Source organism: Oncorhynchus keta, chromosome 8 (genome assembly GCF_023373465.1).
Source record: "Oncorhynchus keta strain PuntledgeMale-10-30-2019 chromosome 8, Oket_V2, whole genome shotgun sequence".
Classification (NCBI taxonomy): domain Eukaryota; kingdom Metazoa; phylum Chordata; class Actinopteri; order Salmoniformes; family Salmonidae; genus Oncorhynchus; species Oncorhynchus keta.
In genome coordinates, this window is record NC_068428.1 from 46109630 (window position 1) to 46136312 (window position 26683).

A 26683-nucleotide genomic window follows, 5' to 3' on the forward strand; every position below is an offset into this window, starting at 1 on the left:
TCTCTGGGTAAGTCTCTGAGCTTTACACACCTGGATTGTACAACATTTGCCCATTACTACTTAATTTTATTGAAGTTGGTTGTTGATCATTGCCAGAAAGCCATTTTCAAGTCTTACCATACATTTTCAAGCTAATTTAAGTCGAAACTGTAGCTAAGACATTCAGGTTCATTCAAAGTTGTCATGGTAATTAACTCCAGTGTATATTTGGCCGTGTGTTTTAGGTTACTGCCCTGCTGAAAGGTGAATGTGTCTCTCAGTGTCTGTTGGAAAGCAGATTGAATCAGGTTTTCCTCTAGGATTTTGCCTTTTCACACACACACACACACACACACACACACACACACACACACACACACACACACACTCTAAAGCAATGTGTTGACTTACTAAGGGTAGGTCGGGTAGCATGGCCAGGGATTTCACCATGAGGTCAATGGTGATTTTAAAACAGTTACAGTGTTTTAATGGCTGTGATAGGAGACAACTAAGGATGGATCAACAACATTGTAGTTACTCCACAATACTAACCTAAATGACAAAGTGATAAGAAGGAAGCCTGTACAGAATGTTTTTTTTTCCGTCTCACAAACATGCATCCTGTTTGCAGCAAGGCACTAAATTAAAACTGCCAAAAACACAAAGTGTAATTTTTTGGGGCAAATCCAATACAACACATCACTGATTACCGCTCTTCATATTTTCAAGCACGGTGGTGGCTGCATCGTGTTATGGTTATGCTTGTCAGGGCCCGGATTCACAAAACCTACTTTAAGAAGAAATGTATTCTTAACTGACATTTTTTCCCCTTAACTGTAATAGACTTATGAGGAAAGTTAAGCGAAGTTGCTATTCCTCAATAAAGTTACTGGAAATGTTGTTTACGCTACTTCTTTACGTTTCTCCTTAAGCAAAAAGTTAAGAAGAAATTAGATTATTGAAAATCAAGTTATTGGATGTGTTCTTATAGTTCCAACATAGCTAAACCCTTGTCTTAAACTCTAGTCAGTGAGAAAATAAGCTCATGAAAGCAATTAAACATGTTTAATTCACTCAAACTTCATATGGAATTTTCAGTATAGATTATTTTTCAACCCAAGAACTTGTTTTAGAACAGTCATCTCAGTAGGAAATATGCTAACATGATTGCCATTGCTAGCTAAATCGGTTGCCTAGCAACAAACATTTTAAAGAAGATTCGCTAGATGATATTTGATTAAATCTTAATCTATTGTTGAGTGTTTTTTTTTTTCATCTTAAGTTTTTGCACAAGAAGTGTTTTGTGAATCTGGGCCCAGTCTAAATTGAATTTATGATGATAGATACATAGGAAGTTTCTACATGACTGCTTTGTAGATAAACACAAGAGAATATAATTTGCAAAAACACCACTAGCCAAATATTAATGGGGGATGGTTCATCAGGATAAGGTCAATCAACGAGGAGTTTGCTAGTTTTTTTTTTTAACAGTAATCTGTGTGGGTTTCACTATTAGCTGAGTCTAGTTGAACACAAGACATATATTCTTCAATCTGATCTGAGGCATGTGTAAACAGGTCTAGATTTAGATATCCAAGCACAACCAGTTCAGATACCAGAAATCGTTTTAAATAATCAGAAATCATGCCAACAGCCTTCACCCGAGCGGCTGGGGAGCGGAAGACCACAGCAATAAATATATACATCTTTTGGTTTATGGACACTTTTTTTTTTGTTAAACTAACAGCTCACACATTTTAAGACAGCATGATACCGTAAGAGAATATTTAACATAAATAGCCACCCCCTCCCCCCTGTTTGTTTTTTTTTAACATCTAAAAATGTTTCAGTCCACAATGGCAACGTCCTTATCCATAATCAAATGATTAAACCAGGTCTCTGAGATAACCAGAACGTCTGGGCAAGTGTCAAGCACCCAGACATCCAGGAAGTCCAGTTTAGACATCAGGCTTCGTGTATTACTATGTAACAGTACAACCCCTCTGTGAGATTAGAAAAACAGCAGGAGTATCCATGGTGACACAAGACTCAATAGAACTGGATTTAACTAGCCACGACAAAAACTTCCTGATTTGGATTCAAAGTCACAGAGCAAATAGTAGAATTCAGGTAAATTTTTGCATAAGATTACTATTGACAACACCCTTATGCTGACAAGCACATGTAGCGAAACAATATAAAACTATTAATAGCATAGGTGGAGCTAACAACAGTGGGTTCCTTACGACGGCTAACAGAGCGATCAATGGAAATTAAATTAACAGGCACAGAATTACTATTGATAAAACCCCTATCAATATTGGAAGCTGTGGTGGAATGATATCGTTGTGATTTAATGGTAGTAATTGCCCTTTGAGGAGCTTGATTTGATCAGTCGAGGCCTCAGCGCTGCCTTGTAGTGTTTGGACAGGATTTATTATTTTATTTCACCTTTATTTAACCAGGTAGGCCAGTTGAGAACACCTTTATTTAACCAGGTAGGCCAGTTGAGAACACCTTTATTTAACCTGGTAGGCTAGTTGAGAACACCTTTATTTAACTAGGTAGGCCAGTTGAGAACACCTTTATTTAACCAGGTAGGCCAGTTGAGAACACCTTTATTTAACCAGGTAGGCCAGTTGAGAACACCTTTATTTAACCAGGTAGGCCAGTTGAGAACAAATTGTCATTTACAACTGCGACCTCTGGTCAAGATAAAGCAAAGCAGTTCGACACAAACAACAACACAGAGTTTGTTACACATGGAATAAACAAACATACAGTCAATTTCACAATAGGAAAAAAAGTATATATACAGTGTGTGCAAATGAGGTGAGATAAGGGAGGTAAAGGCAATAAATAGGCAATGGTGGCAAAATAATTACAATTTAGCAATTAAACACTGGAGTGAATAGATGTGCAGAAGATGAATGTGCACATAGAGATACTGATGTGCAAAGGAGCATAACATTATGGGGATGAGGTAGTTGGATGGGCTATTTACAGATGGGCTATGTACAGATGGGCTATGTACTATGTTCTTCAACTTTGACATTACATTGTATTTGGTGTAGATCGTTGACCCAAAAAGGTCACATCCATTTTTATCCAACTTTGTAACACAAAAAAAAGTAAAATGTCAAGTGGAGGAAATACTCTCTGAAAGCACTGCATATGTTAATGTTTTAGACTTCGGTCTGGGTTCCTCTCTGATTTCTCTCATGTCTGGGTTCCTCTCTGATTTCTCTCATGGTAGGGGTTCCTCTCTGACTTCTCTCATGGTATGGGTTCCTCTCTGACTTCTCTCATGGTATGGGTTCTTCTCTGATTTCTCTCATGGTATGGGTTTCTCTCTGACTTCTCTCATGGTATGGGTTCTTCTCTGATTTCTCTCATGGTATGGGTTTCTCTCTGATTTCTCTCATGGTATGGGTTCCTCTCTGACTTCTCTCATGGTATGGGTTCTTCTCTGATTTCTCTCATGGTATGGGTTCTTCTCTGATTTCTCTCATGGTAGGGGTTCCTCTCTGACTTCTCTCATGGTATGGGTTTCTCTCTGATTTCTCTCATGGTAGGGGTTCCTCTCTGACTTCTCTCATGGTATGGGTTTCTCTCTGATTTCTCTCATGTATGGGTTTCTCTCTGATTTCTCTCAAGGTATGGGTTTCTCTCTGATTTCTCTCATGGTATGGGTTCCTCTCTGATTTCTCTCATGGTATGGGTTTCTCTCTGATTTCTCTCATGGTATGGGTTCCTCTCTGACTTCTCTCATGGTATGGGTTCTCTCTGATTTCTCTCATGGTATGGGTTCCTCTCTGATTTCTCTCATGGTATGGGTTTCTCTCTGATTTCTCTCATGGTATGGGTTTCTCTCTGATTTCTCTCATGGTATGGGTTTCTCTCTGATTTCTCTCATGGTAGGGGTTCTTTCTCTCATGGTATTTCTCTCATTCTCTCATGGTATGGGTTCTTCTCTGATTTCTCTCATGGTATGGGTTCCTCTCTGACTTCTCTCATGGTATGGGTTCTCTCTCTCATGGTAGGGTTCCTCTCTTCTCTCATGGTATGGGTTCCTCTCTGTTCTCTCATGGTATGGGTTCTGATTTCTCTCATGGTATGGGTTCCTCTCTGACTTCTCTCATGGTATGGGTTTCTCTGACTTCTCTCATGATTTCTCTCTGATGGTATGGGTTCCTCTCTGATTTCTGATTTCTCTCATGGTATGGGTTTCTCTCTGATTTCTCTCATGGTAGGGGTTCCTCTCTGATTTCTCTCATGGTATGGGTTTCTCTCATGGTATGGGTTTCTCTTTCTCATTTCTCTCATTTCTCTCATGGTATGGGTTCCTCTCTGATGGGTTCTCTCATTTCTCTCAAGGTATGTTTCTCTCTGATTTCTCTCATGGTTTCTCTCTGATTTCTCTCATGGTATGGGTTTCTCTCTGATTTCTCTCATGGTATGGGTTTCTCTCTGATTTCTCTCATGGTAGGGGTTTCTCTCTGATTTCTCTCATGGTAGGGGTTCCTCTCTGATTTCTCTCATGTATGGGTTCCTCTCTGATTTCTCTCATGTATGGGTTCCTCTCTGATTTCTCTCATGGTATGGGTTCATCCACTGGAGAACTAGAGAACATTGTTTCCAAGCTCATGAGCTACATGAAGATGTAGAGAGACATTCCGCTCGATGATGGTTGTTAGTACAGAAAACATCTATCTTTTTGTGTGAGTTTTATCAAGTGAAAACACATTCGTTACTTTGGGGACGAAGCAGCTCTGGACACTAATGCTACTTTTCTAACCTTTCTGTCTGTCCATCTGGCAGGAGCAGCACATCACAGCCGAAGAGGGCGGGATCGAGCAAGGCGACTTCGAGGCGGCATCGTCAGGGGTGACGGGTGACGACCCTGTCGCTGCGGTGGAGGTGGAATGCTGCGGCGGCGGAGCCAACAGCTCGTCCACAGGTGTCTTATCCCTCTCGTCTTCCAGCCAGGACCAGCTATTGGACGATCACCACTTGGAGGAGTGTCCTTTATGCCTCCTCAGCCAACCACGATGCCGGTTCCCTCGCCTCTCTTCCTGTTCCCACCGGGCCTGCTATGACTGCCTGAGACAGTACCTGAAGATTGAAATCTCAGAGAGCAGGGTGGGCATCGCCTGTCCGCAGTGCCCCGAGGCGTTTGCGCCGCAAGATGTGCGCACCATCCTGGATGACTTGACGCTGCTGGAGAGATTCGAAGAGTACCAGCTGAGACGGTTTCTGGCAGCCGACCCGGACACGCGCTGGTGTCCTGCACCCGACTGCAGGTAGAGACACCGAGTCATTCAGTTCATTCTACTGATTCAGATTCGTTTATAGAGTCAGAAGCATCATATTTCAGGGAGTCAATAGTACCAGCTCAGGAGGTGCCCTGCGCCTGACTGCCTGGCTGACTGCCTGGCTGACTGCCTGACTGACTGACTGCCTGACTGACTGCCTGACTGACTGCCTGACTGACTGCCTGGCTGACTGCCTGGCTGACTGCCTGGCTGACTGCCTGACTGCAGATAGAGACACTGAGACATTCAGTTCATTCTACTGATTCAGATTCGTTTATAGAGTCAGAAGCATCATATTTCAGGGAGTCAATAGTACCAGCTCAGGAGGTGCCCTGCGCCTGGCTGACTGCCTGGCTGACTGCCTGGCTGACTGCCTGGCTGACTGCCTGACTGACTGCCTGGCTGACTGCCTGCCTGACTGACTGGCTGCCTGACTGACTGCCTAACTGACTGCCTGGCTGACTGCCTGACTGCCTGACTAACTGCCTGACTGACTGACTGCCTGCCTGACTGACTGCCTGCCTGACTGACTGACTGCCTGCCTGACTGACTGCCTGACTGACTGCCTGGCTGACTGCCTGACTGACTGCCTGGCTGACTGCCTGGCTGACTGCCTGGCTGACTGCCTGGCTGACTGCCTGACTGACTGCCTGCATCAAAGCTGGGACCGAGAGACTGAAAAACAGCTTCTATCTCAAGGCCATCAGACTGTTAAACAGCCAACACTAACATTGAGTGGCTGCTGCCAACACACTGTCATTGACACTGACCCAACTCCAGCCATTTTAATAATGGGAATTGATGGGACATGATGTAAATATATCACTAGCCACTTTAAACAATGCTACCTTATATAATGTTACTTACCCTACATTATTCATCTCATATGCATATGTATATACTGTACTCTACATCATCGACTGCATCCTTATGTAATACATGTATCACTAGCCACTTTGTTTACTTTGTCTACACACTCATCTCATATGTATATACTGTACTCGATACCATCTACTGTATGCTGCTCTGTACCATCACTCATTCATATATCCTTATGTACATATTCCTTATCCCCTTACACTGTGTATAAGACAGTAGTTTTGGAATTGTTAGTTAGATTACTTGTTGGTTATCACTGCATTGTCGTAACTAGAAGCACAAGCATTTCGCTACACTCGCATTAACATCTGCTAACCATGTGTATGTGACAAATACAATTTGATTTGATTTGACTGACTGACTGCCTGACTGACTGCCTGACTGACTGACTGACTGCCTGGCTGACTGCCTGCCTGACTGCCTGCCTGACTGCCTGCCTGGCTGACTGCCTGGCTGACTGCCTGGCTGACTGCCTGGCTGACTGCCTGGCTGACTGCCTGACTGACTGACTGCCTGGCTGACTGCCTGACTGCAGATAGAGCCATTGGAACAAGTACACCATCTGATAACTACGTTCATAAGAAATATTTGAGTCAGTCAGCACTATCCAGGGAGTCACGTAACTGGAGCTCAGCGAAGTGACGTTCATATTATGACGAGCAGGACGCAAAGACGTCTCACACAGTCTCACACAGTCTCTGCTCATGTGCTCGAGTGTCCCTTCACGCAGTTACAACGTGGTAGATAGGAAATGAAAAATCATGTCTGAATTTTGAAATGTCATCTTCATGAAAATTGGAAGGATTACCACTTGTATGTGGATATTTGATATGACATGACTTCTACATTCTTCTAAATTTTAATACATATGCAAAAATGTCTAAATGTTTTTTGCTTTGACATTATGGGGCATTGTGTGTAGATTGATGAGGGGGAGAAGTTTTATTATACGGGACCAAAAACAGCAGTGAAGTTGAGCCTTGCGCTTCAATTCTCTTTCGTTTTTTTTGTTTGTTGTTGCGGAAATTGGAAACGAAATTTTAGTTTAAGTTCCCCAAAAGGCCGGCTCTGACTGCATGTGTGGGTGTGGGTACGCACTGTGTGGCCCCTCGTGATTAATTTCTTATTTTATTTGTGCCACCCCACCCCCCACTCCCAACCTCCATCAGTTGGACGTTCTATATCAGACGATGTTGATTTTACAGACGACACAATGGGCCTCCAGTATTTATTTGACGAGGTATTACTGGGGCCAGGAAGTGAGCAGGAAGTGAGCAGAACGTCTTTCAAGTATCCAGCAATTGTATAAGCCTTGAATTCGTAGTTGTGACTCATATTCCTAATAGACACACATTCCACAAGGTCTTAGACTTCTTAGAAGCTTAATACTAGAGCCTATTCAGTTTTTCAATGTGTGTGTTATTTTGTGTGTGTGTGTGCGCGTGTCGGTTTTCACTGTGTGTGACAAAATGGGTTTTAGTGACATTTTGAGTTAAATTTCTACAGAATTCTGTGTGTGTGTGACTGTGTGTGTGTGTGTGTGTGACTAAGTGTGTGTGTCTGTTTTCACTGTGTGTGACAAAATGAGTTCTAGTGACATTTTGAGTTACATTTCTACAGAATTCTGTGTGTCTGTCTGACAGGTCCATGCTTCCATCTTATGTTTTCGAGACTATGCATGGCTATATTGTAGCGACCCACTGGGTAAAAAAAATTGACAAAGTTTTCTCGTCTATTTGGTATACATTCTATTCTCTCTGTGTCTCCTCAGCAACATACTGTCTTAAATGATCTGTTCTGTTCTCCTCTCTGTCTCCAGCTTTGCAGTGATAGCGTATGGCTGTGCTGAGTGTCCTAAGCTAAGCTGCGGGCGTGAGGGCTGCGACACAGAGTTCTGCTACCACTGTCGGCAGCTGTGGCACCCCGACCAGACGTGTGACCAGGCTCGACGCCAGCGAGCACGCCACACTTCCGGGGGAAATGATGCCTCCACACTATACGTCTTCAACGAGGAGCCTGGAGGAGGTTGGGGAGACACAGGGACACAGATAGTATATTTACATGTACTTAGTCCTATACATACAGTACATGGCCAAAAGTATGTGGACACCTACTCGTCAAATGTCTCATTCCATGGGCATTAATAGGGAGTTGGTCCCCCCTTTGATGCTATAACAGCCTCCACTCTTCTGGGAAGGCTTTCCACTAGATGTTGAGGACATAGCTGCTATAACAGCCTCCACTCTTCTGGGAAGGCTTTCCACTAGATGTTGGAACATTGCTGCTAGATCTTCTGGGAGGCTTTCCACTAGATGTTGGAACATTGCTGCTATAACTACTCTTCTGGGAAGGCTTTCCACTAGATGTTGGAACATTGCTGCTAAACAGCCTCCACTCTTCTGGGAAGGCTTTCCACTAGATGTTGGAACATTGCTGCTATAACAGCCTCCACTCTTCTGGGAAGGCTTTCCACTAGATGTTGGAACAGCTGCTATAACAGCCTGAGGCTTTCCACATGTTGGAACATTGCTGCTATAACAGCCTCCACTCTTCTGGGAAGGCTTTCCACTAGATGTTGAACATCCACTCTTCTGCTTTCCACTAGATGTTGGAACTTGCTAACAGCCTCCACTCTTCTGGGAAGGCTTTCCACTAGATGTTGGAACATTGCTGCTATAACAGCCTCCACTCTTCTGGGAAGGCTTTCCTGGGACTAGATGTTGGAACATTGCTGCTTTCCATAATGTTGGAACATTGCTGCTAGCCTCCACTCTTCTGGGAAGGCTTTCCACTAGATGTGGAACATTGCTGCTATGTTGGGAACTTTCCATTGCATTGCTATAACAGCCTCCACTCTTCTGGGAAGGCTTTCCACTAGATGTTGGAACATTGCTGCTATAACAGCCTCCACTCTTCTGGGAAGGCTTTCCACTAGATGTTGAGGACATAGCTGCTATAACAGCCTCCACTCTTCTGGGAAGGCTTTCCACTAGATGTTGGAACATTGCTGCTATTACAGCCTCCACTCTTCTGGGAAGGCTTTCCACTAGATTTGGAACATTGCTGCTATAACAGCCTCCACTCTTCTGGGAAGGCTTTCCACTAGATGTTGGAACATTGCTGCTATAACAGCCTCCACTCTTCTGGGAAGGCTTTCCACTAGATGTTGGAACATTGCTGCTATAACAGCCTCCACTCTTCTGGGAAGGCTTTCCACTAGATGTTGGAACATTGCTGCTATAACAGCCTCCACTCTTCTGGGAAGGCTTTCCACTAGATGTTGAGGACATAGCTGCTATAACAGCCTCCACTCTTCTGGGAAGGCTTTCCACTAGATGTTGAAACATTGCTACTATAACAACCTCCACTCCTCTGGGAAGGCTTTCCACTAGATGTTGAAACATTGCTGCTATAACAGCCTCCACTCCTCTGGGAAGGCTTTCCACTAGATGCTGGAACATTGCTGCGGGGATTTGCTTCCGTTCAGCAACAAGAGCATTAGTGAGGTTGGGCACTGATGTTGGGCGATTTAGCCTGGCTCGCAGTCCACGTTCCAATTCTTTCCAAAGGTTTTCGAAGGGGTTGAGGTTAGGGCTCTGTGCAGGCCAGTCAAGTTCTACCACACTGATCTCGACAAACCATTTCTGTATGGACCTCACTTTGTGCATGGGGGCATTGTCATGCTGAAACAGGAATGGGCCTTCCCCAAACTGTTGCCACAAAGTTGGAAGCACAGAATCGTCTACAATGTAATTGTATGCTGTCGTGTTTAAGATTTCCCTTCAATGGAACTGGCCTCATCCACCAAACTTTACAGTGACACTATGCATTTAAAATATATATATATATAACCAGGTAGGCCAGTTGAGAACAAGCTCTCATTTACAACTGCGACCTGGCCAAGATAAAGCAAAGCAGTGCGACAAAAAACAACAGAGTTACACATAAACAAACGTACAGTCAATAACACAATAGAAAAGAAAAAGTGAAAAATCTATGTACAGTGTGTGCAAATGTAGAAGAGTAGGGAGGTAGGCAATAAATAGGCCCAAGAGGCGAAAATAATTACAATTTAGCATTAATACTGGAGTGATAGATGTGCAGATACTGGGGTGCAAGAGCGTAAGTAATAATATGGGGATGAGGTAGTCGGGTGGGCTATTTACAGATTGGCTGTGTACAGGTATATAGGTATCGGTAAGCTGCTCTGGCAGCTGATGCTTAAAATTAGAGGGCAATATGAGTCTCCAGCATCAGAGATTTTTGCAATTCGTTCCAGTCATTGGCGGCAGAGAACTGGAAGGAAAGGTGGCCAAAGGAAGTGTTGGCTTTGGGGATGACCAGTGCAGTATACCTGCTGGAGCGTGTGCTACGGGTGGGTGTTGCTATGGTGACCAGTGAGCTGAGAAAAGGCAGGGCTTTACTTATAGATGACCTGGAGCCAGTTGGTTTGGCGACGGATATGTAGTGAGGGCCAGCCAACGAGAGCATACAGGTCACAGTGGTGGGTAGTATATGGGGCTTTGGTGATAAACGGATGGCACTGTTATAGACTACATCCAGTTTGCTGAGTAGAGGGTTGAGGGCTAATTTGTAGATGACATCGCCGAAGTCAAGGATCGGTAAGATAGTCAGTGTTACGAGGGTATGTTTGGTGGCATGAGTGAAGTGAAGGAGGCTTTCTTGAGAAATAGGAAGCCAATTCTAGATTTAATTTTGGATTGGAGATGCTTAATGTCAGTCTGGAAGGAGAGTTTTTACAGTCTAACCAAACACCTAGGTATTTGTAGTTGTCCACGTATTCTAGGTCAGAACCGTCCAGAGTAGTGATGCTAGTCGGGCCGGGATAGTGCGGGCAGCAATCGGTTGAAGAGCATGCACTTATTTTACTAGCATTTAAAAGCTAGTAAGCATTTTGTTAGCACAGTGTCCAAAGAAGGGCCAGATGTATACAGAATGGTGTCGTCTGCGTAGAGGTGGATCAGAGAATCACCAGCAGCAAGAGCGACATCATTGATATATACAGAGAAAGGAGTCGGCCCGAGAATTGAACCCTGTGGAACCCCCATAGAGACTGCCAGAGGTCCGGACAACAGGCCCTCCAATTTGACACACTGAACTCTGTCTGAGAAGTAGTTGGTGAACCAGGCGAGGCAGTCATTCGAGAAGCCAAGGCTTCAGCTAGTCTGCTGATAAGAATGCGGTGATTGACAGAGTCGAAAGCCTTGGCCAGGTTGATGAAGACTGCTTAGAATATGTGGACAACTACAAATACCTCTTTTATCGATGGCGGTTATGATATCATTTACGACCTTGAGCGTGGCTGAGGTGCACCCACGCACAGCTCGGAAACCAGATTGCATAGTGGAGAAGGTACGGTGGGATTCGAAATGGTCGATGATCTGTTTTTTAACTTGACTTTCGAAGATTTTAGAAAGGCAGGGCAGGTTGGATATAGGTCTATAATAGTTTGGGTCTAGAGTGTCTCCCCCTTTGAAGAGGGGGATGACCGCGGCAGCTTTCCAATCTTTGGGGATTTCAGACGATAAAAAAGAGAGGTTGAAAAGGCTAGGGGTTGCAACAATTTCTGCTATTATTTTATAAAGAGAGGGTCCAGATTGTCTAGTCCAGCATTGGGGCAGGTAGCGTTCTCCTGGCATCCGCCAAACCCAGATTTGTCTGTCGGACTGCCAAATGGGGAAGAGTGATTCAAAACTCCAGAGAATGCATGTTCACTGCTCAAGAGTCCAATACACCACTCCTGCCGACGCTTGGCATTGCGCATGGTGATCTTAGGCTTGTTTGCGGCTGCTCGGCCATGGAAACCCATTTCATGGAGTTCCTGACAAAGTGCTGACGTTGCTTCCAGAGGCAGTTTGGAACTCGGTAGCGAGTGTTGCAACCGAGGACAGACTATTTTTACGCGCTGCTCGCTTCAGCACTCACTGGTCCCATTCTGTGAGCTTGTGTGGCCTACCACTTCCCGGCTGAGCCGTTGTTGCTCCTAGACATTTCCACTTCACAATAGCAGCACTTACTGTTGACCGGGGCAGCTCTAGCAGTGCAGCAATTTGCCAAACTGACTTGTTGGAAAGATGGCATCCTATGGCAGTGCCACATTGAAATTCACTGAGCTCTTCAGTTAGGCCAGTCTACTGCCAATGTTTGTCTATGGAGATTGCATGGCTGTGTTTTATACACCTGTCAGCAATGTGTTTGTCTGAAATTGCCAAATCCACTAATTTGATGTGCGTCCACATACTTTTTTACATAGAGGGTAGTACATACTGCTCACGTACTAGTCATGATACAGCACATTGTACGGAGAAGGTAGTCTGACAGGGATACACCCATAATGTTCAGACGCTTCCTACTGTTCAGGCGACTGTTCCTGCTGTTCAGACTGTTTAGACTGTTCCTGTTCAGACTGTTCCTGCTGTTCAGACTGTTCCTGCTGTTCAGACTGTTCCTGCTGTTCAGACTGTTCCTGCTGTTCCTTCTGTTTAGACTGTTCCTACTGTTCAGACTGTTCCTGCTGTTCCTTCTGTTTAGACTGTTCCTTCTGTTTAGACTGTTCCTTCTGTTTAGACTGTTCCTACTGTTCAGACTGTTCCTACTGTTCCTGCTGTTCCTTCTGTTTAGACTGTTCCTTCTGTTTAGACTGTTCCTTCTGTTTAGACTGTTCCTTCTGTTTAGACTTGTTCCTTCTGTTTAGACTGTTCTCTGTTTAGACTGTTCCTTCTGTTTAGACTGTTCCTTCTGTTTAGACAGACTGTTCCTTCTGTTTAGACTGTTCCTACTGTTCCTGCTGTTCCTTCTGTTTAGACTGTTCCTTCTGTTTAGACTGTTCCTTCTGTTTAGGTTCCTTCTGTTTAGACTGTTCCTTCTGTTTAGACTGTTCCTTCTGTTTAGACTGTTCCTTCTGTTCAGACTGTTCCTACTGTTCCTGCTGTTCCTTCTGTTTATTTCCTACTGTTCCTGCTGTTCCTTCTGTTTAGACTGTTCCTTCTGTTCAGACTGTTCCTACTGTTCCTGCTGTTCAGACTGTTCCTACTGTTCAGACTGTTCAGACTGTTTATGTTTAGACTGTTCCTTCTGTTCAGACTGTTCCTATGTTCAGACTGTTCCTACTGTTCAGACTGTTCCTACTTTTAATACTGTTTCCTACTGTTTAGACTGTTCCTTCTGTTTAGACTGTTCCTTCTGTTTAGACTGTTCCTTCTGTTCAGACTGTTCCTACTGTTCCTACTGTTTAGACTGTTCCTACTGTTCAGACTGTTTAGACTGTTCCTATTTTAGACTGTTCCTACTGTTCAGACTGTTTAGACTGTTCCTACTGTTCCTACTGTTTATGTTCAGACTGTTCAGACTGTTCCTACTGTTCAGACTGTTCCTACTGTTCAGACTGTTCCTACTGTTTAGACTGTTCCTTCTGTTTAGACTGTTCCTTCTGTTTAGACTGTTCCTTCTGTTCAGACTGTTTAGACTGTTCCTGCTGTTCAGACTGTTTAGACTGTTCCTACTGTTCAGACTGTTTAGACTGTTCCTACTGTTCAGACTGTTTAGTGTTCCTACTGTTCAGACTGTTCCTACAGACTGTTCCTACTGTTCAGACTGTTCCTACTGTTCCGACTGTTCCTACTGTTCCGACTGTTCCTACTGTTCAGACTGTTCCTACTGTTCAGACTGTTCCTACTGTTCAGGCGCTTCCTACTGTTCCTGCTGTTCAGACTGTTCCTGCTGTTTAGACTGTTCCTACTGTTCCTGCTGTTCCTTCTGTTTAGACTGTTCACTGTTCAGACTGTTCCTGCTGTTCAGACTGTTCCTGCTGTTCCTTCTGTTTAGACTGTTCCTACTGTTCAGACTGTTCCTGCTGTTCAGACTGTTCCTACTGTTCAGACTGTTCCTACTGTTCAGACTGTTCCTACTGTTCAGACTGTTCCTGCTGTTCAGACTGTTCCTGCTGTTCCTACCATTCAGACTATTCATACTATCCAGACTGTTCCTACTTTTCCTATTGTTGATGCTGATATAGACTGCTCAGATTTGTCATAGTGCCTTACACACACACATGGTAGTCAGACATCCATTTCCTGCTGTTCAGACTGTTCCTGCTGTTCAGACTGTTCCTACCATTCAGACTATTCATACTATCCAGACTGTTCCTACTTTTCCTATTTTTAATACATTTCCTATTGTTCATACTGTTCCTGCTGTTCCGACTGTTCAGATTGTTCCTATAGGTTACATTGTTCCTATAGGTTACACTGTTCCTATAGGTTACACTGTTCCTATAGGTTACACTGTTCCTATAGGAACAGCTATAGGTTAGACTGTTCCTATAGGTTAGACTGTTCAGATTTGTTCTACTGTTGAGGCTGTTCAGACTCTTCCTACTGTTCAGACTGTTCAGACATACGGTATGTAGTCAGTCATAGTACCTTACACACACATGGTAGTCAGACATCCTGTATGTAGCTAGTCGTAGTACATACATAGTCTTCTTCTTCTTTACGTACTGCCGTAGTTGTCTGTCCTTCCATGTCTCTCTGTCTCACACCTGTGTGTCTCCTTCCAGAGTCGGAGGAGATCAAGGCGTGTCCTCGTTGTGGAGCCTACATCATGAAGACCAACGATGGCAGCTGCAACCGGATGAACTGTACCGTGTGCGCCTGTCAGTTCTGCTGGCTGTGTATGCAAGAGATCACCGACGTGCACTACCTCAGGTAGCTATAGCCACTGTTACTAACGGTGACCACTACCTCATGTAGCTTAGTCACTGTTACTAACGGTGACCATTACCTCATGTAGCTTAGTCACTGTTACTAACTGTTACCACTAGGGCTGTGGCAACAGCCGGTTATTGTCATGCAAAAGACTGATGGTCTCAATGATGTTTTCCGCTAATGGAACATTCGTGCTTATAGATCAAATCAAATAAAATCAAATTATAGCCTACTACCACGTGCGCATTGCCACCTCTTACATTGTGAAGAAATAACCTAACAGTTTATCAACATTATAAGCTAAACGTTCTTATTTGATGCTAGTGGTTTTATTAATTTTGGATCTATCGCATCCCACAACTGTCCCAGACAATGTTTGTAATATTTATTTCTCGCACAGAATGGAATCGGTCAACTTTTTGTACTATGGGGGATAGTAGATTGACATAGGCTAGGGCTTTTGCTTTACGTTAGTCCTACTCATCTTATTGGCTGACAAAGTAAATGTGGACAGTCCCTTCCCAATATCTTCAATGTGCACCTCGGAATTGGATAAGAAGTGGAGTGGCATCCCTGATGTGTCTGTCTTCACTTGTAGCCTGCGAGAAAGACCCGATCACGTGACTAACGGAGAGACGCTTCAGATTGCGCAGCAGGGCACAACGCAGCACTCCGGGATGCAAAAGGGAATGTTTATTTTTTATTTTTTTGGTGCATTACAGCCACAAAGAAGATGCCGCAGTGAAATTCGAGGCATTTATTAAGTGCTTGTCAAATTGTGAATAATAGAGTAGTGGAGTGTGTACAGCCTGCGAAAAAACAAAACAAAGCAGAGCTCATGCCTTTTCAAGCTACTTTAAAAAATTAATTATTAGAGTCGCATCCTGCAGGCTTACAATGTATTAAAAATCAAAACATATAGACCAGCGTTTGTAGAACAACTAAAGTTACATTAATAACTCTAAATTAAGCATATATGAGGAGTACATACAGTTGAAGTCGGAAGTTTGCAAAAACCTTAGCCATATACATTTAAACTCAGTTTTTCACAATTCACAACATTTAATCCAAGTAAAAAGTCCCTGTTTTAGGTAAGTTAGGATCACCACTTTATTTTGAGAATGTGAAATGTCAGAATAATAGTAGAGAAGTATTTATTTCAGCTTTTATGTCTTTTATGTCTGTCATCACATTCCCAGTGGGTCAGACGTTTACATACTAATTGAGTGTATTTGGTAGCATTGACTTTAAATTGTTTAACTTGGGTCAAACGTTTCAGGTAGACTTCCACAAGCTTCCCACAATAAGTTGAGTGAATTTTGGCCCATTCCTCCTGACAGCGCTGGTGTAACTGAGTCAGGTTTGTAGGCTTCCTTGCTCACACACGCTTTTTCAGTTCTGCCCACATTTTCTATGGGATTGAGGTCAGGGCTTTGTGATGGCCACTCCAATACCTTGACTTTGTTGTCCTTATGCCATTTTGCCACAACTTTGGAAGTATGCTTGGGGTTACTGTCCATTTGGAAGACCCTTTTGCGACCAAGCTTTAAATTCCTGACTGATGTCTAGAGATGTTGCTTCAATATATCCACATCATTTTCCTTCCTCATGAAGTCATCTATTTTGTGAAGTACACCAGTCCCTCCTGCAGCAAAGCACCCCAAAAACATGATGCTGCCACCCCCGTGCTTCACGGTTGGGATGGTGTTCTTTGGCTTGCAAGGCCTCCCCCTTTTTCCTCCAAATGTAACGATGGTCATTATGGCTGCCAACAACTATGATGATGATGCGCACATCAATGAGAGAGAGATACAACATCCCGGGCAGCTTAATTGATGACTGGGCAGTGTACATGTTCTGTGGGCCCTGTGCTCTATGTCAGATGGCAAGAGAGATGAAACACCAGCTGTGTTGAGATTGAAAGGCAATCAATCCATTTGAGTTTTGGGGGTCTGTGCATACCTAATAAAAGAAGAAGAAAAACATTGATGGATTTATATTACATACAGTATCTGATGAATTCCAATTGAATAAGTCATGCATGGAATTTAGAATTGTAAGTCGCTCTGGATAAGAGCGCGTCTGCTAAATGACTTAAATGTAAAATGTAAATGGCTAAATAGTAATATTTTTGTTTCATCAGACCAAAGGACATTTCTACAAAAAGTATGATCTTTGTCCCCATGTGCACAAGGTCCTTTGCTGTACGTTCATCTCTAGGAGACAGAACGTGTCTCCTTCCTGAGCGATATGACAGCTGCATTGTCCCAAGGTGTTTATACTTGCATACTATTGTTTGTACAGATGAACGTGGTACCTTTGCTCACAAGGATGAACCAGACTTGTGGAGGTCTACAATATTTTGTTCTGAGGTCTTGGCTGATTTCTTTTGAGTTTCCAATGATGTCAAGCAAAGAGGCACTGAGTTTGAAGGTAAGCTTTGAAATACATCCACAGGAACACATCCAATTGACTCAAATGATGTCAGAAGCTTCTAAAGTCATCGATTTCTGTAATTTTGTAAGCTGTTTAAAGGCACAGTCAACTTAGTGTATGTAAACTTCTGACCCACTGGAATTGTCATACAGTGAATTATAAGTGAAATAATCTGTCTGTAAACAATTGTAGGAAAAATTACTTGTGTCATGCACAAGGTAGATGTCCTAACCGACTTGCCAAAACTGTAGTTTGTTAACAAGAAATTTGTGAAGTGTTTGAAAAACGAGTTTTAATGACTCCAACGTAAGTGTGTGTGGCCACCAGCTGCATTTAAACTTCCCACTTCAACTGTATTTCTTTATTTACCGATCAACACAGAATAGCCACATGTGAGCCCTCCCACAAATCGTTTGGAGAAAATATTTATATATATATATATATATATTTTTTTAGCTTTGATCAATTGTTTTCTTCATACTATAAAATAATATAAAATAATGCCACGGAATTATAAGCCAATCTTGTCTGCTAAATGAACTAGTGTAGCCAACAGCCATATGGCATAGCCAGATCAGGACCTAACATAAGGACAACTCAATGAACTAGTGTAGCCCACAGCCATATGGCACAGCCAGATCAGGACCTAACATAAGGACAACTAAATGAACTAGTGTAGCCCACAGCCATATGGCACAGCCAGATCAGGACCTAACATAAGGACAACTAAATGAACTAGTGTAGCCCACAGCCATACGGCTAAGCCAGATCAGGACCTAACATAAGGACAGGACCTAACATAAGGACAACTCAGAGTATGTTATTCTGTTCTTCTGAAATAGACTACATTTTCTTCCTATCATGTTTCTTTAGACCTGTCTAAAATAAATCATGGATTCATTGTGAAGATTTTTTTTTAAATAGCGTGTAGACTGTGTGTGGAAGCCAGGAGTTACTAAATGTGTTTATGTTAATTAACGGTCAATTGCCGTGAGACGGACAGTTATTTGTTTGACAATCACCGGCTGACGAAATTTCGTGACCTCCACAGCCCTAGTCATGACTCATGACTGCTGGTGTGGCGGTAATACGGTCACCGCAACAGCCCTAGTTACCACTACCTCAGGTAGCTATAGACACTGTTACTAGCGGTTACCACTACCTCAGGTAGCTATAGACACTGTTACTAGCGGTAACCACTACCTCAGGTAGCTATAGACACTGTTACTAACGGTTACCACTACCTCAGGTAGCTATAGACACTGTTACTAACGGTTACCACTACCTCAGGTAGCTATAGACACTGTTACTAACGGTTACCACTACCTCAGGTAGCTATAGACACCGTTACTAACGGTTACCACTACCTCAGGTAGCTATAGACACCGTTACTAACGGTTACCACTACCTCAGGTAGCTATAGACACCGTTACTAGCGGTTACCACTACCTCAGGTAGCTATAGACACTGTTACTAACGGTTACCAGCTGTTGTATATAGATTCCCTTTGACTATGGACCCTATTCTATCACATGGGACACAGATCCATGAAGAGTAATGTAACCAAAGAGACGGACTTAACAGGCTCTACTCGAAGGTACTATCATGTCCATTTAGGTCAGACTGACAAAGCTTATAGGATTTTAAAGACTAATTTGTCAAATTTTGGAAAACCATAATTCCACTTTGACATTATGGGCTATTGTGTGTACTCCGGTGACACAACAACTCAATGTAATCCATTTTAAATTCAGGCTGTAACAACAACAAAATGTGGAAAAAGTTGAAGGGTGTGAATACTTTCTGAAGGTACTGTATACGGAACATCACTCTCACGAATGCATTGCAGTCCCTCAGGTTGTACATTCTAGTCCGTCCTCTAAAGCTCCTCTTCCTGTCTCTCGTCCTCTTCCTGCAGTCCCTCAGGTTGTACATTCTAGTCCGTCCTCTAAAGCTCCTCTTCCTGTCTCTCGTCCTCTTCCTGCAGTCCCTCAGGTTGTACATTCTAGTCCGTCCTCTAAAGCTCCTCTTCCTGTCTCTCGTCCTCTTCCTGCAGTCCCTCAGGTTGTACATTCTAGTCCGTCCTCTAAGCTCCTCTTCCTGTCTCTCGTCCTCTTCCTGCAGTCCCTCAGGTTGTACATTCTAGTCCGTCCTCTAAAGCCCTCTTCCTGTCTCTCGTCCTCTTCCTGCAGTCCCTCAGGTTGTACATTCTAGTCCGTCCTCTAAAGCTCCTCTTCCTGTCTCTCGTCCTCTTCCTGCAGTCCCTCAGGTTGTACATTCTAGTCCGTCCTCTAAAGCTCCTCTTCCTGTCTCTCGTCCTCTTCCTGCAGTCCCTCAGGTTGTACATTCTAGTCCGTCCTCTAAGCTCCTCTTCCTGTCTCTCGTCCTCTTCCTGCAGTCCCTCAGGTTGTACATTCTAGTCCGTCCTCTAAAGCTCCTCTTCCTGTCTCTCGTCCTCTTCCTGCAGTCCCTCAGGTTGTACATTCTAGTCCGTCCTCTAAGCTCCTCTAACTGTCTCTCATCCTCTTCCTGCAGTCCCTCAGGTTGTACGTTCTGGGGGAAGAAGCCGTGGTCTCAGACCCGGAAGGTGCTGTGGCAGGTGGGCATGCTGCTCGGCGCCCCAGTAATCATCTCTCTCATCGCTGGCATCGCCATCCCCGTCATCATAGTGGGCATTCCCATCTACATGGGCCGCAAGGTACGAGGACACGTTGACCCCTAACCTTAACCCATCTACATGGGTCGCAAGGTACGAGGACACATTGACCCCTAACCTTAATCCATCTACATGGGCCGCAAGGTACGAGGACACGTTGACCCCTAACCTTAACCCATCTACATGGGCTGCAAGGTACGAGGGCACGTTGACCCCTAACCTTAACCCATCTACATGGGCCGCAAGGTACGAGGACACGTTGACCCCTAACCTTAACCCATCTACATGGGCCGCAAGGTACGAGGACACGTTGACCCCTAACCTTAACCCATCTACATGGGTCGCAAGGTACGAGGACACGTTGACCCCTAACCTTAACCCATCTACATGGGCCGCAAGGTACGAGGACACGTTGACCCCTAACCTTAACCCATCTACATGGGCTGCAAGGTACGAGGACACGTTGACCCCTAACCTTAACCCATCTACATGGGCCGCAAGGTACGAGGACACGTTGACCCCTAACCTTAACCCATCTACATGGGCCGCAAGGTACGAGGACACGTTGACCCCTAACCTTAACCCATCTACATGGGCCGCAAGGTACGAGGACACGTTGACCCCTAACCTTAACCCATCTACATGGGCCGCAAGGTACGAGGACATGTTGACCCCTAACCTTAACCCATCTACATGGGCCGAAAGATAGGAGGACATATTAACCCTTAACCCTAGCCCCTAACCCAGCTACATGTGCTGAAATATAGGACCTTGTCTTATATAGAGAGAAAAAGAATATCCACTCACTGTAAAGTCTCATGTCTGCTCGTTTTCTGCTCTCTAGTGATATTTTAATAAAGCTATAGGTGACACAAATACAACAATTCAACCATTTATTCTGAATTGAAATTGTAAAAAAAATTAAATACTAATGATGCCATATATGATCATGTCGGCCATTTTGACATCATGAGTTCTTCTTCCCCTCCCCCCCAGGTCCACGGACGCTGTAAGAAGAACAATATCTCAGGTAGTAAACATTACCTAACGGTGGCCAGCGGCGTCATGATGTCCGTGTTCGTGTCGCCCGTCATAGCTGCTGTCACTGTGGGTAAGGACAGCGACAAAACAACAAGAACACAAACAACAAGAACACAAACAACAAGAACACAAACAACATAGAACACAAACAACAAGAACACAAACAACAAGAACACAAACAACAAGAACACCTCTCCATCTTGTCCACTAAAACGTAAGAGTTAGGCCGGAATTTACAGGGCGACTTGCACTTCCTGATTTGGCCTTGTTTTTCATGAATACTCATTAATAAATGCTAGCGGACACGACTGAAGGCAAATGACAGTTGTCTTGAGGTTGTGGTTTTGAAGTGGGTGTTTCTTGGCTTTATATTTGCCATTCAATCACAACAAACAGTCCCAGTCGTGAGTACAGCAAGGTCATTTAAGCTAGCTGTGGTATGGAGAAAAACAACGTTTTGAAGTTGAGGACTTCTCCCCTCCTGACAGACTCGCCATCTCAACATTGTCAGCTCATTCGGTACTATGTTGGCTTAACCTTGTGCTGACCTTGTGTTTTGCCAAGCTGACAACAGCTAGCTAGCATAGCTTGGTGATAGCTGCAGCTAGCTGTCCTATCTAGCTGACAGCAGCTAGCTAGCGTAGCTTGGTGATAGCTGCAGCTAGCTGTCCTATCTAGCTGACAGCAGCTAGCTATAGCATAGCTTTGTGATAGGCTAGCCAGCTGCAGCTATCAAATCAAAATCAAATACAATTTTATTGGTCACATACACATGGTTTGCAGATATTATTGCGAGTTTAGCGAAATCCTTGTGCTTCACGTTCCGCCAATGCAGCAATACCTTACAAGTAATCTAACAATTCCACAGCAACTAACAAATCTAAGTAAAGGAATGGAATAAGAAAATATACATGTAAATATATGGATGAGCGATGGACGAGGGGCGTAGGCAAGATGTAATAGATGGTATAAAATACAGTATATACACATGAGATGAGTAATGCAAGATATGTAAACATTATTAAAGTGGCATTATTAATGTGACTAGTGATCAAATTATTAAAGTGGCCAATGATTTCACCATATCTAGCTGACAGCAGCTAGCTAGCGTAGCTTGGTGATAGGACAGCTAGCTGGACCTATCTAGCTGACAGCAGCTAGCTAGCGTAGCTTGGTGATAGCTGGAGCTTTTTCAGTCAAATCCGTTATGGCAAGAAATCAAGAGCCAGTGTCTGGACTGTGTTTCACAAGACACTCGTTCTACAACGCTTTGCTACGAAAGTAGCTTGCAACTTAGCTTCAACGTTTCATCATGTCGTGTACTATATTCAGGGGCGGCAGGGTAGCCTAGTGGTTAGAGTGTGGAGGTGGCAGGGTAGCCTAGTGGTTAGAGTGTAGAGGTGGCAGGGTAGCCTAGTGGTTAGAGTGTAGAGGCGGCAGGGTAGCCTAGTGGTTAGAGTGTGGCGGCAGGGTAGCCTAGTGGTTAGAGTGTAGAGGCGGCAGGGTAGCCTAGTGGTTAGAGTGTAGAGGCGGCAGGGTAGCCTGTGGTTAGAGTGTAGAGGCGGCGGGTAGCCTAGTGGTTAGAGTGTAGAGGCGGCGGGTAGCCTAGTGGTTAGAGTGTAGAGGCGGCGGGTAGCCTAGTGGTTAGAGTGTAGAGGCGGCGGGTAGCCTAGTGGTTAGCCTAGTGGTTAGAGTGTAGAGGCGGCGGGTAGCCTAGTGGTTAGAGTGTAGGGCGGCAGGGTAGCCTAGTGGTTAGAGTGTAGGGGCGGCAGGGTAGCCTAGTGGTTAGAGTGTAGGGGCGGCAGGGTAGCCTAGTGGTTAGAGTGTAGAGGCGGCGGGTAGCCTAGTGGTTAGAGTGTAGAGGAGGCAGTTCTTACTGGGTCAGAGATGGGTGAAGATTGAATATGTCTTACTGTGAGAGAGAGGGTTTATTTCACTTTTGTATATTATCAACATTACTTGCTTTGTTTAACTTCTTTTCCATGCCAATAAAGCCCCTTGAATTGAAAATTGAGATGGTTCCTGGTCCAAAGCCATAAGTTTGACTCTACCAGAGAGAGGCCCGGACACACAACACACACACTCCATTGGTCAACTGGCTATGTCCTCATATGGTTCTTCTCTCAATCTGAGAAAAGAGCCCACAAGAAACACACACACACACAGAATAGCCCTGCAATTTCCTTGGAATAGCCTTGGAATAGACCTGGAATAGCTTTGGAATAGACCTAGAATAGCCTTGGAATAGACCTGGAATAGCCTTGGAATAGACCTGGAGTAGCCTTGGAATAAACCTGGAATAGCCTTGATGTAGACCTGGAATAGCCTTGGAGTAGACCTGGAATAGCCTTGGAGTAGACCTGGAATAGCCTTGGAGTAGACCTGGAATAGCCTTGGAGTAGACCTGGAATAGACCTAGAATAGCCTTGGAATAGACCTGGAATAGCCTTGAAATAGACCTGGAATAGACCTGGAATAGTCCTGGAATAGTCCTGGAATAGTCCTGGAATAGTCTTGGAGTAGACCTGGAATAGACTTGGAGTAGCCTTGGAATAAACCTGGAATAGCCTTGATGTAGACCTGGAATAGCCTTGGAGTAGACCTGGAATAGCCTTGGAGTAGACCTGGAATAGACCTGGAATAGCCTTGGAGTAGCCTTGGAGTAGACCTGGAGTAGACCTGGAGTAGACCTGGAGTAGCCTTGGAGTAGCCTGGAATAGCCTTGGAGTAGACCTGGAATAGACTTGGAATAGACCTGGAATAGACCTGGAATAGTCTTGAAATAGTCTTGAAATAGACCTAGAATAGACCTGGAATAGTCCTGGAATAGTCCTGGAATAGTCCTGGAATAGACCTGGAGTAGCCTTGGAATAAACCTGGAATATCCTTGATGTAGACCTGGAATAGCCTTGGAGTAGACCTGGAATAGCCTTGGAATAGCCTTGGAATAGCCCTGGAGTAGACCTGGAGTAGACCTGGAGTAGACCTGGAGTAGACCTGGAATAGACTTGGAATAGACCTGGAATAGACCTGGAATAGACCTGGAATAGACCTGGAATAGACCTGGAATAGACCTGGAATAGACCTGGAGTAGACCTGGAGTAGACCTGGAGTAGACCTGGAGTAGACCTGGAGTAGACCTGGAATAGACCTGGAATAGACCTGGAATAGACCTGGAATAGACCTGGAATAGTCTTGGAATAGACCTGGAATAGACTTGGAGTAGACCTGGAATAGACCTGGAGTAGACCTGGAATAGACCTGGAATAGACCTGGAATAGACCTGGAATAGACCTGGAATAGTCTTGGAATAGACCTGGAGTAGACCTGGAGTAGACCTGGAATAGACCTGGAATAGACTTGGAATAGACTTGGAATAGACTTGGAATAGACTTGGAATAGACCTGGAGTAGACCTGGAATAGACCTGGAGTAGACCTGGAATAGACTTGGAGTAGACCTGGAATAGACCTGGAGTAGACCTGGAATAGACCTGGAATAGACCTGGAATAGACCTGGAATAGACCTTACTCCTTATTCTCTTTGATGACTTGTAATTTCATAACAAGTATGTCTCTGGCAGAAGCCTGGGTTCAAATAGTATTAGGTTTCTTTCAAATCCTTAACCTGTGCCTGGTGAATCTTTGACATGCAATAGTCCCAGAAGTGCAAACCCCACCCATCTGGCACTACAGGCATGCTCAATCAAATTGCGAATACTATTTGAACCCAGGTCTTTCTCTGCCAGAAGCCTGGGGCATGTGAGCTTACTGCAGCCTCCCTGGTTTGTGCATGTGTGCCCTGCCTGACCCTGCCGCCTCTGAAGTGTCACTACCATCACCACACTGTTGAACTGAAGGCTGGGACTCAGCACATTAGCCTCTCCCTCTTCCTACACACACATCCCCCTCTCCATCCATTCATCTCTCCATCCCTCTCTCTCTCCATCTGAAAGGACTTGTCTGTTTTTGTGGGCTTCAGCTCTGACCCCTCTTTTTTTATATCCCTCTTTCTCCTTCTCGGTCTCCCCCGCCCCTCTTTCTCCTTGTCTCTCTTCCTCTTTCTCCTTCTCGGTCTCCCCCGTCCCTCTTTCTCCTTGTCTCTCTTCCTCTTTCTCCTTCTCGGTCTCCCCCGTCCCTCTTTCTCCTTGTCTCTCTTCCTCTTTCTCCTTCTCGGTCTCCCCCGTCCCTCTTTCTCCTTGTCTCTCTTCCTCTTTCTCCTTCTCGGTCTCCCCCGTCCCTCTTTCTCCTTGTCTCTCTTCCTCTTTCTCCTTCTCGGTCTCCCCCGTCCCTCTTTCTCCTTGTCTCTCTTCCTCTTTCTCCTTCTCGGTCTCCCCCGTCCCTCTTTCTCCTTGTCTCTCTTCCTCTTTCTCCTTCTCGGTCTCCCCCGTCCCTCTTTCTCCTTGTCTCTCTTCCTCTTTCTCCTTCTCGGTCTCTCTCTCGCTCTCTCTCTCCTCCGTCCCTCTTTCTCTCTCTCTTTCCCTCTTTCTCCTCCGTGTGTCTCTCGCTCTCTCTCCCCCATCCCTCTTTCTCTCTCTTTTCGTCTTTCTCCTCCTTGTCTCCCCGACATTTCTGACTGGGTTTCATGTTTTACAGTGAAGCCTTTTTTAACCTGATGTAAAGTTGATACTAGGTTAGATGTACTGGGAGGAGGAAGAGAAAGGCTAGCTTGCAATGTCAGTCCTGTTTCCATTTTTGTTACGTTTACCCAGTCATCTGTGGGAGAGAGAGAGAGAGATGGGTGAAGATAGATGTCTTGGGGCGTCAGGTAGCATAGTGGTTAGAGCTTTGGGCCAGCAACCAAAAGGTTGCTAGATCGAATCCCCGAGTTGACAAGGTAACAATCTATCGTTCTGTCCCTGAACAAGGTAGTTTAACCCACTGTTCCCCAGTAGACCGTCATTGTAAATAATCATTTTTTCTTAACTATCTTGCCTAGTTAAATAAAGGTTCAATAAATCAATACAAATCTCTGCGTTGTTCTCGCCCCTCCACTCTAACCACTAGGCTACCCTGCCGCCTCTACACTCTAACCACTAGGCTACCTTAGTTAGTTAGTTGTTCTCGTGTATTAGTTGTTCTCGCCCCTCCACTCTAACCACTAGGCTACCTTAGTTAGTTAGTTGTTCTCGTGTATTAGTTGTTCTCGCCCCTCCACTCTAACCACTAGGCTACCCTGCCACCTCTACACTCTAACCACTAGGCTACCTTAGTTAGTTGTTCTCGTGTATTAGTTGTTCTCGCCCCTCCACTCTAACCACTAGGCTACCCTGCCACCTCTACACTCTAACCACTAGGCTACCCTGCCGCCTCTACACTCTAACCACTAGGCTACCTGCCTCCTCTACACTCTAACCACTAGGCTACCCTGCCGCCTCTACACTCTAACCACTAGGCTACCTTAGTTAGTTAGTTGTTCTCGTGTATTAGTTGTTCTCGCCCCTCCACTCTAACCACTAGGCTACCTTAGTTAGTTAGTTGTTCTCGTGTATTAGTTGTTCTCGCCCCTCCACTCTAACCACTAGGCTACCCTGCCACCTCTACACTCTAACCACTAGGCTACCTTAGTTAGTTGTTCTCGTGTATTAGTTGTTCTCGCCCCTCCACTCTAACCACTAGGCTACCCTGCCACCTCTACACTCTAACCACTAGG

At 44.6% G+C, this 26683-nt stretch overlaps 1 protein-coding gene across 11 annotated transcripts in view; it reads left to right on the plus strand.

Annotated features, from left to right (window-relative positions):
* The window catches only part of si:ch211-278j3.3 (E3 ubiquitin-protein ligase RNF19A), a 98511-nt gene that overhangs the window by 67617 nt on the left and 4211 nt on the right, over positions 1-26683 (plus strand). For 10 of the 11 annotated variants that reach the window (XM_052524571.1, XM_052524572.1, XM_052524570.1 and 7 more), the window contains 6 exons: positions 225-287; positions 4801-5282; positions 7993-8198; positions 14752-14899; positions 19871-20033; positions 20988-21102. In XM_052524571.1, coding sequence (XP_052380531.1) covers positions 225-287; positions 4801-5282; positions 7993-8198; positions 14752-14899; positions 19871-20033; positions 20988-21102 — 1177 coding nt within the window. The remainder of the gene's footprint in view (positions 1-224; positions 288-4800; positions 5283-7992; positions 8199-14751; positions 14900-19870; positions 20034-20987; positions 21103-26683) is intronic. The other variant, XM_052524579.1, reaches the window with a different exon arrangement.